The 13,340-nt window shown below is 36.7% G+C and overlaps 1 protein-coding gene across 1 annotated transcript in view; it reads left to right on the forward strand.

Annotated features, from left to right (window-relative positions):
- The window catches only part of CPQ (carboxypeptidase Q), a 552,420-nt gene that overhangs the window by 447,538 nt on the left and 91,542 nt on the right, over window positions 1-13,340 (forward strand). The window contains 2 exon segments of the mRNA XM_044668507.1: window positions 6,041-6,085; window positions 7,588-7,789. Of these exon segments, the coding sequence (XP_044524442.1) occupies window positions 6,041-6,085; window positions 7,588-7,789 (247 nt within the window).

Here is a 13,340-nt window from a genome sequence, read left to right on the forward strand (position 1 = left end):
TTGAGTTATGTGGGATGATCTGATCTCCAAGGGCTCTTCCCTCTCTGATGTTCTCTGAGTCTATTCTAAAATGGGCTACATGAATGAACCCAGGCTGCTTCTGTTGGAGCCCATGGTGCTCTGCTCTCCAGAGCCATACTAGGTATGTCCCTAATTACTCATCATAGTTTAAGGGACAAGGATGTTGGTGAAGACATTCTAGAGAAGCCGATATTCCTAACATCTCAGTGACCTGGTTTGCTCATCCCCAATTTTCTGTGCAAAGACATTTTGTTTTTCTGGCCTCCTGTCCATGTGCTAACAATTAGATAGTGACTCTGTAAATGAGGAGAAAAGGCAATGTCCTGTACTGTGGGTGGTTTGTTTTTTTAGGTTTTTTATTGAAAACATATGTGAACATTTATATATAAATAGAAAACAATGGGAGACTGCCATCATTTTAGTAGCAACTTATAAAATTTAGCATGAGTAAAATCAAGCACTTCTTTTCCTAATGGCCCTAGAGCTCTGGTGTATTGCTATCTATGTGTACTGACTAACTCACAGCAAGACCAAGTTTTATTATGTTAGACTCTTTATTTCTTTATTTCTCATCGGCTCTTTATTTCTCGCCAGCAGGAAATGTTTGGTCAACAAGGGAAGTTGGCTTGCTCCTTTTCTTATTTCCTTCACTTAAACAAATCACTTTGAGGATTGGGGCAAGGGACAACAAAAGCCCTCCTTCTACCTCCTTCCCCAGTGGATATTTACTTATTTCCCTATTAACCTAATGGTATTAGAACTATTCCTAAAGGGTTTTTTTTGAGGGATCAGAACTTATGCTTATATAACTGTACCACAGAGTACCAATTAAATAATGTTTTAGACAGAAAGGGGGACTGGACCTGTGACTTCATTGGTATAAGGAACTTCCATTTGTTATCCCTTCCCTCTGACCATATGACCAGTCCATATTCTTTTTCACTCATAGATTTCTTTAGTGGCATCCTTTATATGGCTCTTACTTTATAATTCCATGTTTGAAATGTATTGGAGCCTGCTCACATCCCTTCTGCACTTCTCCATTGACCTTTTATGATTGTTAATTTCAGTTCTATGACTTGCAACCAGACAACCCTGCCAGAAGAATATTGGTATTAAAAGAAATATGAATTAATTAATAGAACTTTACAGTTTCCCAAAGCCAATCCAGCCTGCCTTCTTATTCTTTTGGGATTCTGGACCCAACTTATTGACCATTTGCAATACCTGACATTTATGTTTATATCTGTGTGTCTGCATATGTGTGCTGACAGATGAATTCTGTAGATTCCCATCCAACCAAAAAATAGGGATTCTTCATCTACTTCTTTTCCCCTTGTAGAAAAACAGAACTCTTTAGTATAATTATGGATCTAACCTAGGAGTCTGTGTTGTGTACCCAGGTTAGATGCAATCAGCATAATTCCATCCATAAAAAAGAAAATTCCAAAAGACCTCCCCCCTTCCACATGTAAGAGAGTCTTCTTCCCTTTGAACTCTGATTTGGGTCTCCTTCATGATAGTAGTAAAAAGCTTTGAGGAGCATATGCCTCCTTTGTTGTTAGAGGGAGGTTGAAAAGCTTATTTATTATTATTTGTTATGTCTTTCAAGAAATCTTATATAATTTTGAGACTTGGTTGGCTTTTTTTAAATTGGATCTGTGATTTTATTAATATAGGGAACTACCAATGGGCAAATTACCTCTGCCAGTTCAGACTAGTATCTCCTTTGTAGCTTAGAATCCTAGAAGATTGCTTGGGACACATATAGATATAGATATAGATAAAGATATAGATATAGATGGCAGGCGCTGCAAATGGTCAGTGAATTGGACCAAGAATGGGAAAAGAAGAAGAGAGTAGGCTGGATTGACTGTGAAATTTTAATTAATTTGAATTTCCCTTTAAAAATATTTTAATAACCAATATTCTTTTGGTGGTGTTGTCTTGTTGTAAGTCACAAAACTGAAATTAACCATCACAAAGGGTCAGTGGAGAAGATTGTCAGTAGATAAGAGTGGCCAGATCTTTTTGACTCTGTGGCCAACTCTCTATCTACTGCGCCTCACTGCCCCTTGAATGGATGGCATACACGTTATTTAAGTAGCTAAAAGTCTTGTTTGGGCATTCTCATTTTTTTTCTTCTGAGAATGGTATTAAAACCCAGATTACAGATGGAGAAGCCAAGGCTAAATAACTGTGATATAGAGGGAAGGATTAACTCTTCCCCTAAGGTAGCTCAACTTGTCATTTATTGAACTAGAAGTAGAACACAAGGTCTCTGGAAATTGTCATCCCAGGACTCTCTCCATTGAACCCAGCTGCCTCATTAGCACTTAGCTGTCAAAGCATAACAGTTCACTTCTATACTAGTCTCCACTTTTAACCTAAATGGTAGATAATTAGGCTATTGGGTTTTTCCTTCCCCCTAAAGAGCAGTTCCAGGATCAGTGTTGGAAGCCCTCCTTTATGGCAGTACATTTCTGTTTTTGTTTTTATGCTGTGATTGTGTGTGTGTGTGTATGTGTGTGTGTTGTGGGAGACAAAGGAGGGAAAGCTGATGAGGATTGCAGAATTTCATGGAGGATTTGCTGACCAGACATCACCAAGCTAGTTAAATCAGGCCTGAACTTGAGTTCTGAATGTAACACAAATCTCACACATTATTAACTCTAATGACATTACCATAGTGCAACATCAGTAGCTAAAGTTGAGGTGTCATGTTTAGTAACATAACCCTACTATGTCATTATGTTCATTCTCAGAAAATCACTCAAAATATCTCATAGGTATTTAGATAGAGGCAATATTGTCCAGTGGAAAGAATGCCCAGCTTGGAATCAAGAATCTAAAGTCTAATTCCAACTCTTTCTACTTGGGTGGACCAGTTGCTTCACCTCTGAGAGTCTATAAAATGGAGATAATATTTATAGTGCCAACTTGGCATGGTCATTATGTGTTTTATATGAGATGTATACAAAATGTTTTGCAAATTTTAAAGCCCTACATAAATAAATGTCAGGGTGCTATTTTTTTAAGTTCAGATATGTGATTCTTTTGATGAAAGGAATTGATAGTGAGTAAACTTCCTCAACCAAAGAAGACTTTGTAGCTTATAGTCAGACAGTTTCAGTAGCCTGGGACATTTCTAACCATTGCTTAAAACCTTTTAAATAGCCTTGAGTGCCACTGAAAAAAGCTTCTTTTAGGATGCCAATTAGGTAACAGTTCATGTTATAGTATATGATTGTGATTGTGACGGAAAATATTATTGTATTATAAGAAAGGATGAAGGAACATATAGGTGGCTTAGTAGATTGAGAGGCAGACCTAGAGATGGAAGGTTCTGGATTCAAATTTAGCCTCAGATGCTTCCCTGTTCTATGACTCTGGGCAAATCACTTAACCCCTATCCTTTACTGCTCTTCTGTTTTGGAAAAATACTTAGTATTGATTCCAAGATGGAAGATAAGGAAAGAAAAGAAGGAAGGAAGGAAGGAAGGAAGGAAGGAAGGAAGGAAGGAAGGAAGGAAGGAAGGAAGGAAGGAAAAAGCTAGTTTCATAAAAACTAGGCAAGACTTGTATAAACTGATGAAAAGTGAAGGGAGCAGAACCAGAGGAATAATCAACATAATAATAGCATTATTATAAAGAATATCAACTGTGAAAAACATGTACTTTGATCAATACAATAATTCACCGTAACTCCAAAAGGCTCAAGATGAAAAATTACATCCCCTTCCAGATAAAGAACTGATGGACTTAGAGTATAGACTGAAACATATTTTTCCTCTTTCTTTGTCTTACATCCCTCAACATATCTAATGTGGAAATGTGTTTTTCATGACTTCATATGTGTAATGAGTATTATATTCTTTGCCTTCTCAATTTTTTGGGGGGGTGCAGGAATGAGTAGCAGGAAGGAGAGATTTTGAAGTAAAAATAAAACAAAAATGAGTAATATTTTTTTTTCAAAAAGGGAAAACTCCCTTAAATACCAAATAGCTAATTGCAATTGTTCTGCTATGCTGCAAGGCTGGCTAAGGGCTCTTGCCCATTGCTCAACTGGGCCTTCTCAATTATTGTTACTGTAAATACATGAGTAAGATCTTTCTTATTGTTCTGGGCTCCAGAACATTGATGATCTCCCCCAAATTTTTATTCCTCCATTACTTATAAGCATGTAGATATATCAGCATGAAAGAAGACTTCTTATAACTATCCTCTTGTAAATAATTCCCTCCTACACTAGAAGGCAGCAAGAAAGGGTAGAAAATACAGCAATGCTATGTCATTTGCCTTGGGTCTCTTCCTCTGGGTGATCATTATGCTGTGGGAAAGGGAGTACTCTAAAAACCTGTCTCAGCTCGAGTTCATCTTATTTTTGTCACCTTTTGTATTTTAAAGCTTTGGGTTCTTTTATGTATATAAAAACAGCCCATTTCTCTGTGGACCAGGAAAAGGAAAAACTCCTATCATCATTTTTATTCCAATTCTTCTCGACCCCCATTTGGGGTTTTCTTGGCAAAGATACCAAAGTTGTTTGCCCCTTACTATTCTAGTTCCCTTTAAAGATGAAGAAACTGAGGCAAATAGGGTTAAGTGCCTTGTCCAGTGTCATAGAGCTACAAAGTGTCTGAGATCAGATTTGAACTCAGGAAGGTGAGTCTTTCTGCCTCCAGGCCCAGCACTCCAGGGGTTCTGCCACCTAGCTGCCCTATAACCTGCTGCATATGTTTGAAGATCCCTTCTTAGGTTTTATGATTCAAGTAAACTTTGATTGTTACAATCAGAAAATATGCATAGTCTCAGAAGTATTTTGTAGAAACGTTTATCTAACCTAAAAAAGTTGACATATGTGAAATTTTTTTATAACCTGGGCAGCTAGATGATGCAGTGAATAGAGCACTGGGACAGGAACCAAGACCTGAGTTCAAATCTGGCCTTGGTTGCTAGTTGTGTGACCCTGGAAAATTCATTTAACCCTGTTTGCCTCTGTTTCCATATCTGCAAAATGAGCTGCAAAAAAAAAGAAAAGAAATGACAAATGATTCCAGGACTTTTGCTAAGAAAACTCTAAATGAAGTTGTGAAGAGTCAGATGCAACTGAAAAATCACTAAACGACAATGACAAAATTAAAGATTCCTAAAACACTAGTGTAGAAGGAACCTCAGAGATGAATTTGTCTAACTCCTTCCCTTTTTTTAAGAAAAGTTAACTGAGATGCAAAGAGAGAGAGATTGCCTTGACAGATGTCACACAGCTTGTTAGTGGTATAGATAGTACCAGAATTCAAATCTCCTCCTTTCTAGTTCAGTGCTATTAGTTTCACTGTCTGAACTGAGCAGTAGCTCAGAAGATAAGTTTATTCAGATTATTGTTGAGTTAATGATTGGAGGAAATAATAGATTTTCAAGAATCATAAGGGGCTTGAGAGGTTAACTAGAATAATGCCCTCCTTAATGCATAAATCCCTTCTATAATATCTCTGACAAGTAGTCATCCAGCCTTCTTAAATATATAGTGACTGGGAATTCACTTCTTCACAGAGGAGCCAGTTCCTGTTGGATGGCTCCAATTGTAAGAAGATTCTTCGTGTTTTGACCTAAAATCTATTTCACTATATAATTCAGAATAAGGATTACTTGGGCTTGTAGATTTTGAATTGAAAGTGTCCTGAGAGGTCATCTAGTCTACCTCCATCATTTTATAGATGAGGAGAATGAAGTCCAGAAAAATTTAAATGATTTGACCATAATTGCATGCATAGAACCAGGATTCAAACCCAGGTTTTCCTTTGCTGGATCCAATGCTCTTCCCACTGGTCCCTTATTAATTTACTACTTGTTATTTACCCAGTGACTATAGTTATAAGGTAGGAATACCATTACTGATCTTACTGTATCTTAGAATGATAGTAGCCAGAGTGAATCACATGGAGAGGCAGATGGATGCTGCCAAACAGATGGGTTTAACAGTGTGAAAGGACTTTAAACTTGTGGGATTTTAAAAGCCAAGCAAGTTTAAGGCTTGGGTGCCTTTGAGCTCTGTAACCTGCTGAGAGTATCTTGTATTTTAAGCTCTCCCACTGAAAGCAGAGTGCTTTCCTAGCTAACTTTATTTAGAAAGAGTTTCTACTTGGGCTGCTCAGGCTCAGCCACCTGGGAATGGGGCTCTGCAGTTTTACACCAGGGAGACTAGTGTTTGAGGCCTTGAACTATTACCTCCTACTCTGGGGATTCAACAGAGAGAACAACAAAATCAGAAACGCACAACAAACCTGCCAGACATATAAGAACCCAGGCTTCGAATGGGACTGGATATTCAGCTTACAGAGATCTGTGAAGAAAACGGCTCCTGGAACACATCTTTTATTTCCTAGCCCAAGAGTAATGGAAAGCATGAGAATGTATCTTTGGTACAAATAGGTTCATTGAGTCACACAATATGATCCAGACCAACTCTTTAGATTTGCTGTTGAGGATATTCAGGCTCAGGGAAGAGGAGAAGAAACTTGCTCAGCATCACAGAGGTCTGAAGTCGTGGAGCTAGATTTGAGTCTAGGTCTTTTGATTCTAAGTCTTGTGCTTTTTTCCCTCTCAGTAGAGTGGCATAACAACAATAATAGTTAATGTTTACTTAGTGCTTTAAGATTTGTAAAATAGAATACATATTATCTCATTAGATAGAATGTTGGATTTAGAAACAGGAAGATGTAGACAGATAGAGTGTTAAACTTGGTGTAAGGAAGAATCCAGAATTCAGTCCCCACCTATGTGTGACATTTACTATCTATAAAACCCTGAGCAAGTCACATTATCTCTCTCAGCCTCACTTTCTTCATCTTTAACTGTGGATGCTAAACCAGATTCATCTTCTAGGGTTCAAATGAAATTGAACATACAGAAAGTGTTTTGCAAACCTTAAAGCTCTATTTAAATATCAGATATGCTATGTATAATATATATTCACATTACAATTTTTATTTCAGGCAGTACTTTATTATCTTTGTTATCTTTCTTTTTTTTTAAATAACCCTCACTTTCCACCTTAGAATCAATACTATGCATTGGTTCTAAGGCAGAAGAAGGGTAAGTGACTTGCCCAGGGTCACACAGCCAAGAAGTGTCTGAGATCAGATTGGAATTTAGGACCTACCATCTCTAGGCTTGGCTCTCAGTCCACTGAGCCACCCAGCTGCCCTCTACTCCCCTTAATTATCTTTCAGATAGACTTCTAATCTGGGCAGTAGAAAGCTCCTCAAAGACAAGATGATATTTCTTTTTTGTATTTATAACTCCAGAACTAAGCTCATTGCCATGCATATAGTAGGCACCTCATTAATGTTTAATTGTGTGGAGTAGGCATCTGCTAATGTTTCTAGACGACAGGCTGCTTTTCTCTACTTACTATGTGATCCTCTGATACTTAACTCTTCTGAGTCAAAATACTTCTCATTGTGGGAACAAATGAATAAATAATTGGTGTTATTGTAGCACATTCTCAAGAGAAAATTGATGAAGTGAATGGATGTGAATTAAACTGTTTTCTCCTCTTGTATTTAGGTCAACATCTCTAACTTCAGCCTGGTAATGGAGTCTGACTTGGGCAATTTCATGCCCACAGGTGTAGGATTTACTGGAAGCGATAAAGCCCGGGCTATTATAAAGGAAGTCATGAACCTGCTACAACCCATAAATGTCACCCAAGTTTTGGGGAATGGAGAGGGAACTGACATTAACTACTGGATCCAAGCTGGAGTACCTGGTAAGACTGCTCAACTCGGAAAATAGAAATGTAAAGTTGAAGTGAATTGTACAATCACAACTTTTGAAATACCAAAGGAATGTTCCAGTATGACCAGATGGAAATGCCAGAAGTGAACCTGCACATTCTTGGTTTAAGCAGCTACCTGAACCTTGTGGTTTGAGGAGCATTGAGGAAACTTGGGAAAATCTGCTGAAAACCTCCCCATAACTTAGATCCCATTATCTTGAGGTTCTAGCCCTCAGAGCTCAGCTAAGAGGTAGGCATGCAAAGAAAAGCAAAAACATGGTCCCTGCCTTCAAGGAGCTTACATTTTAATGGGGGAGACAGCATCTAAATAATTATGTATTGATATGTTATATTATATTAATTATATCATGTCATATCATATATCATCATATTCTAATAATATCATGATGATGATAATATAATATAAAAATATATAATATAAAAATGCATACAAGATATATACAGTATAAATAGAAACTGAGTGTGATAGTGCAGACAGTGTAAATCTCGGAGGGAGACATTGGCATTGGGAGAGAGTGGGGTGACTGGGGCTCTTGCAGAAGGTGGGATTTGAGCTGAGGCTTAAAGGAGGTTAAAAAACACCAGGAAGTGGAGGTCAAGAAGGAGACAATTTCAGGTACAGGAGACAGCTTGTGAAAAGACACAGTCATGAGATACAGAGTATATAGAAGGTATAAAATGTAAGGAAATTCTCAGTTTAGAAAGGTCCAGGTAATAAAGGATTTTTAGTACCTGGATAGAGGATTTTATATTTGGTCCTGGAGGATCATGGGTGTTTTTTTTATTGTGTTGGGATTTTTTTTCTCCTTTTGTGCCAAGTTGTATAGTTCATATAGCTCTAGCAGGAAGTTGTGGGTTCAGGTATGGCCTCTGAAATACTAATACTACTATTAATAATAGTTTTTATATAGTCCTAGCTACGTGCCAGGAACTGTGTGAAATGCTTTATAAGTATTATCTTGTTTGATCCTTGAGACACATTTGGAAGTAGGTGCTATTATTATCCCTATTTTACAGATGAGGAAACTGAGGGAAAAAGAGGTTAAATGCCTTGCTTAAGGTCACATAACTAGTAAGTATCTGAGATGGGATTTGAATTTAGGTCTTCCTGACTCCAGACCCAGAACTCTATCTACTCAGCCATCTACAATTCGTATGACTATGGACAAGTCACTTAATCTTGGAGGACATCAGTTTCCTTGTCTGTAAAAAAGGGATAATAATAGCATATACCTCCCACAATTGTTGTGAGGATTAAATGAGATAATAATTATATAGTACTTGGCACAGTACCTGGCACATAGTAAGCCCTATGTGAATGTTAGCTATTATTATTAATTATTATTTTTTATTATCCATTATCATCTGTATAATAAGAGTCTTTGGACCAAAAGGTCTCTGAGGTCCCTATTTGCTCTCAATCTATGAGTTAAGAACATTAATGGAAAATAAAAGCATATGAACCAATTGAGATAAATTTGTGTAATATTTTATGATAATGATTTTGCACTTTAAACTTGTGGCCAAGCTAAGAAATTAAACTTGACCAGAGAATCAAAAGGAAGAGGTCCAGTATGGTTCACCAGAGATTTGGAGGCATTGATACTCATCCTTCTGTCTTTCCTCCTCCAGTGACCTGGAGGAAGAAAGTGTTTTTGTAGAAAAGAAAACTTCCTGTAATATTAACTCCCTTCTTCTCCCCCACCCCACCCCAAACAGAAGATGTAAGAGAGAATAGAAAGTGCAGCTCTGTGAGAGCATTTAAGCCTCCTACCACCTTGTCTTCATCATGGCATGAAAGTTGTTCATTGATGTTTGCTTTGCTCAATAAACTGGTTTGGTTGCTATAGTATTCTCACATCCTGCATGTAACAACATAGGATCAAGTAACGGTAACAGCTGGGAGATCAGATTGAGTCTCATGTTTCAGCTTATCTGAATTTTGTCAAATGAGCTTATTTCCAGATCTTGTCTCTAAATGGGGGAGTGGAGGATATTTGGAAAGAGAAATAGGCAACCTTCCCTCCAAAAGCCAAGTCTCTACTGTCACTGGTTGATTTTGAAATATTATTTCAATTCAATTTGAAAAACATTTAATTGACCACCATATACAGGTACGATGAGCAACCACAGAGGTAATGACGAGGGAAAAAACCCATCAGTCCCTGCTCTCAAGTAGCTTGTATTCTTTTATTGTTGACTCAGTAGATCAGCTTGGAGTCAAGAAAATTTAAGTTAAAATTTGGCTTCAGACCCTTACTAGCTATGAGACCCTGGGCAAGTCTCTTAATCTATATCTGCCTGAGTTTCTTCAACCATAAAATGGAGATAATAATAATACACTAATAACATTTTAGGGGTATTATGAGGCTCAAATAAGGTTTTTTTAATTGCTTAGTAAAGTCATGGCACATAATAGAGGCTTAATAAATTTTTGTTTCATTCTTGTTCCCTTTCTATTCCCTATTAAGTATATGGCACTGTGAGAAGTAGTAGAGAGGTTAAGAAAAAAATTTTCACCATGTTGACTCCAGCCCTCAAGGAACTTACATTCCATTATCATTTTGAAAAGTATTTCTAGGGATAGTGAGGTGGCTCAATGAATCTGAGAGCCAAGCCTGGAAACAGGAGGCCCTAGGTTCAAATCTGGCCTCAAACACTTCTTAGCTGTGTGACTCTGGGCAAGTCACTTAACCCCAATTGACTAGTCCTTACCATTCGCCCTGCCTTTGGCTAATACTCAATATGGATTCCAAGGCAGAAGGTAAAGACTTTTTAAAAAAAAGTATTTTGTAGCTACAAACAATTCATAACTATTGTTATAGAGAAAATGCAGATTAAGACTTAGTTAGCAAAGAGCAGACTTTGAGTATTTTCTCTGTTACACTGTAAGAGCAAATGACTACTCCTTTCTCCTCACACATATACAAACAAGCCAGCTATTTTTTATTTGAAAAGTAGATTTCACCAACCATGTACTACATGTGTTTAAATTGTTGTTGTTGTTAGTTTTTTTTAATGACTCAAATTCTACTTGTGACACTGTAGATTGCAATCGTGTTTTTGGCTTTAAGCCTTATGATAACCTTTTACATCTAAAAATAGAATAAGCTATCTTAAAAAATAAATATAGGGTCACATTCTTTTCATTCCTTCTGTGTATATGTGTTAACCAAACTTTGAGGCTATCATAAAGAAACATTCCTATTATTAGCACAAGTATATCATTTAGACCAGACACGCCAAACTATCCCAGGGTGTAAAAGTTGGTCCACGAGCAATGTGCCAGAAACTCTACTAGAAACAATGGACACAAATGTTATGTGATATGGTCTCTCATCTCAAGGGCCTGACACTCTCTTGGAGGGATAGAACAATTTTGTGCATAAATTAAGAGAACATAGTTAAAATAAATAGAATGTGATTTCAAAAGAGTTGAGATGCCAATAGTTGGGAGAATTGAAGAACGTAGCATTTGACTTGAGCCTAGAAGGGGAGCCAAGATTTGGAGATGAGAAAGGAGAACATTTTAGGCATGGGGCAAAAGTGAACAACCTTTGCAAAGGCATGAAGACAGGAAATGAGATCTCAGATACAGAGAAAAACAAGTAGGCTAAATTGGCAAATGCTAGAATCCATGAGAATAATTATCCTGGAAAATTATAGGCTGGAAGGAGTTTGTATCTAGCCCTATAGGCAATGGAGAACTTCTTGAGCAAGGAAGTTAGATGGTCTTGGGTCTTTAATTGCTATTATTCAATGACATTCAATAAGTATCTGTGAAGGGTCTATTATAGTCAAGGTATTTTGCTTATTGCCATAGAGAAAATGAAGAAGAATAAGCTGGAATAAATGCCTTCACTGAAGGCAATGGTTTATAATACTATGAATTGGAGCTACAATCATTTATTATTGTTTCTTCTTAGTTGGTCATCATTTTAATGTCAAAAGGCATGGCTGGTGCTATTTAAGTTATGCTAAAGAATTATTTTTCTGAAATCCTAGTTTTTCAGTGGAAAGTTTCTTAAGATGAATGAACCAATGAAAAAGCATTTACTAAACATATGCAAAAACCCAAATCAACCCATTTATTATCTATAGCCTTGGGCAAAGTTTTGTTAAGATATGGGAGAGTAGGGGGAGGAGAAGGGAATCACACACTATGGCTAAAATTAGCTAAAATTATAGAATTCTAAACCTGGAAGCCAACTTGGAGATCATAATTAATCATATCCTCTCATTTTATAGAGAAGTTAAATGATGATCCCTATTTCATAGAAAAAAAAAACAATTCCTTATGTGGGCCTAGAACCTTCATCTAATGGCTCAGTATTTGTGCCGCTACATCTCACTGTTGGAGAGCATCAGTAGAATCCACATTTCCATGATTTCTATCTTTCTTTCTGAGCTGGAGAATGAAGATTGTTTTTTTACATATCATTTTTTATATGTAGATTGATATTTTTTCATGTATAGATCTTACATAGAACCAAATCCATTCGGTAATGATAGATCGTTATTGCTAACCTGTTGGTTAGTTTAGTTAAATTGTCAACTTTTATTTTTTTTCCTGCTTTACTGAGATGTGAGGAGTATCATGGGTACCAAAAAAACAAACAAAAAAACAAAAACAAAACAAAAAAAAACCCCGACTCGTGGGATAGCATGATCAGGATGTCTGAGCTAATGAAATCCTGTTCTGTGTTATTTGAATTACTTTTAAGTTTCTTAAGGGAATACTTAGATACATTTCTTTATTTCCATTGGTATGAATGATTTCAGTTCACCTCTCTACCAAAGTAATTTGTATCTAGAGGAAAGGAATATGTTCTAAATAACTCCTTTTTTTTTTCATCCCCCATTCCCTTTGCTGCTCCTTTCTTCTTCTGTACATGAGGAAGGCTATTGTAGTCAGTGGTTCATTTAAAACAATGGATGTTTTCCTGGAATTCTCTTTAGTTTCCTTTCGAGACCTATGATTGGAACTGGATGATTGCTGTCTTCCCTTTATTTCTTTTGAAACTAGTATTGGGTATTTCAAATTTTTTTTTACTATTCCTAGAAGTTAAGATGCTGCTGCTTAGGTTTACATTCTTATTCCTCACTGAAAATTCAGGAACTAGAAATTTGAAAATAGATGAAGAGCAGTTAGTATCAAAGGGAAAATAAAAATATACTCAGTGGGTCTTTCCCCTTGGACACCTAATATACTTTGATGGCTAAAAAGCAAGCATTATTACCAATTTAAGCATACTAACTAAACTGTCATTTTAAAATCAAGTCCTTTCCTTAAATGGCCTTTTGTAAGGCAAAGGCATTCTGCAGCACTGAAGCAAAGTATTTCAGACTGTGAACTGAGAATTTCAGTTCAATTCAACAAACATGTATTAAATAGGTACTCTGCATTGATGCTGAGGATGCAAAGACAAAAGTGAAAATAGTTGTTGCCTTCAAGAACTTTACTTTCTACAGAGAAAAACTGTATAAATGAATTCACTTTGATACAAAATATATTCAGTCA

Source organism: Gracilinanus agilis, chromosome 1 (assembly GCF_016433145.1).
Source record: "Gracilinanus agilis isolate LMUSP501 chromosome 1, AgileGrace, whole genome shotgun sequence".
NCBI classification, from domain to species: domain Eukaryota; kingdom Metazoa; phylum Chordata; class Mammalia; order Didelphimorphia; family Didelphidae; genus Gracilinanus; species Gracilinanus agilis.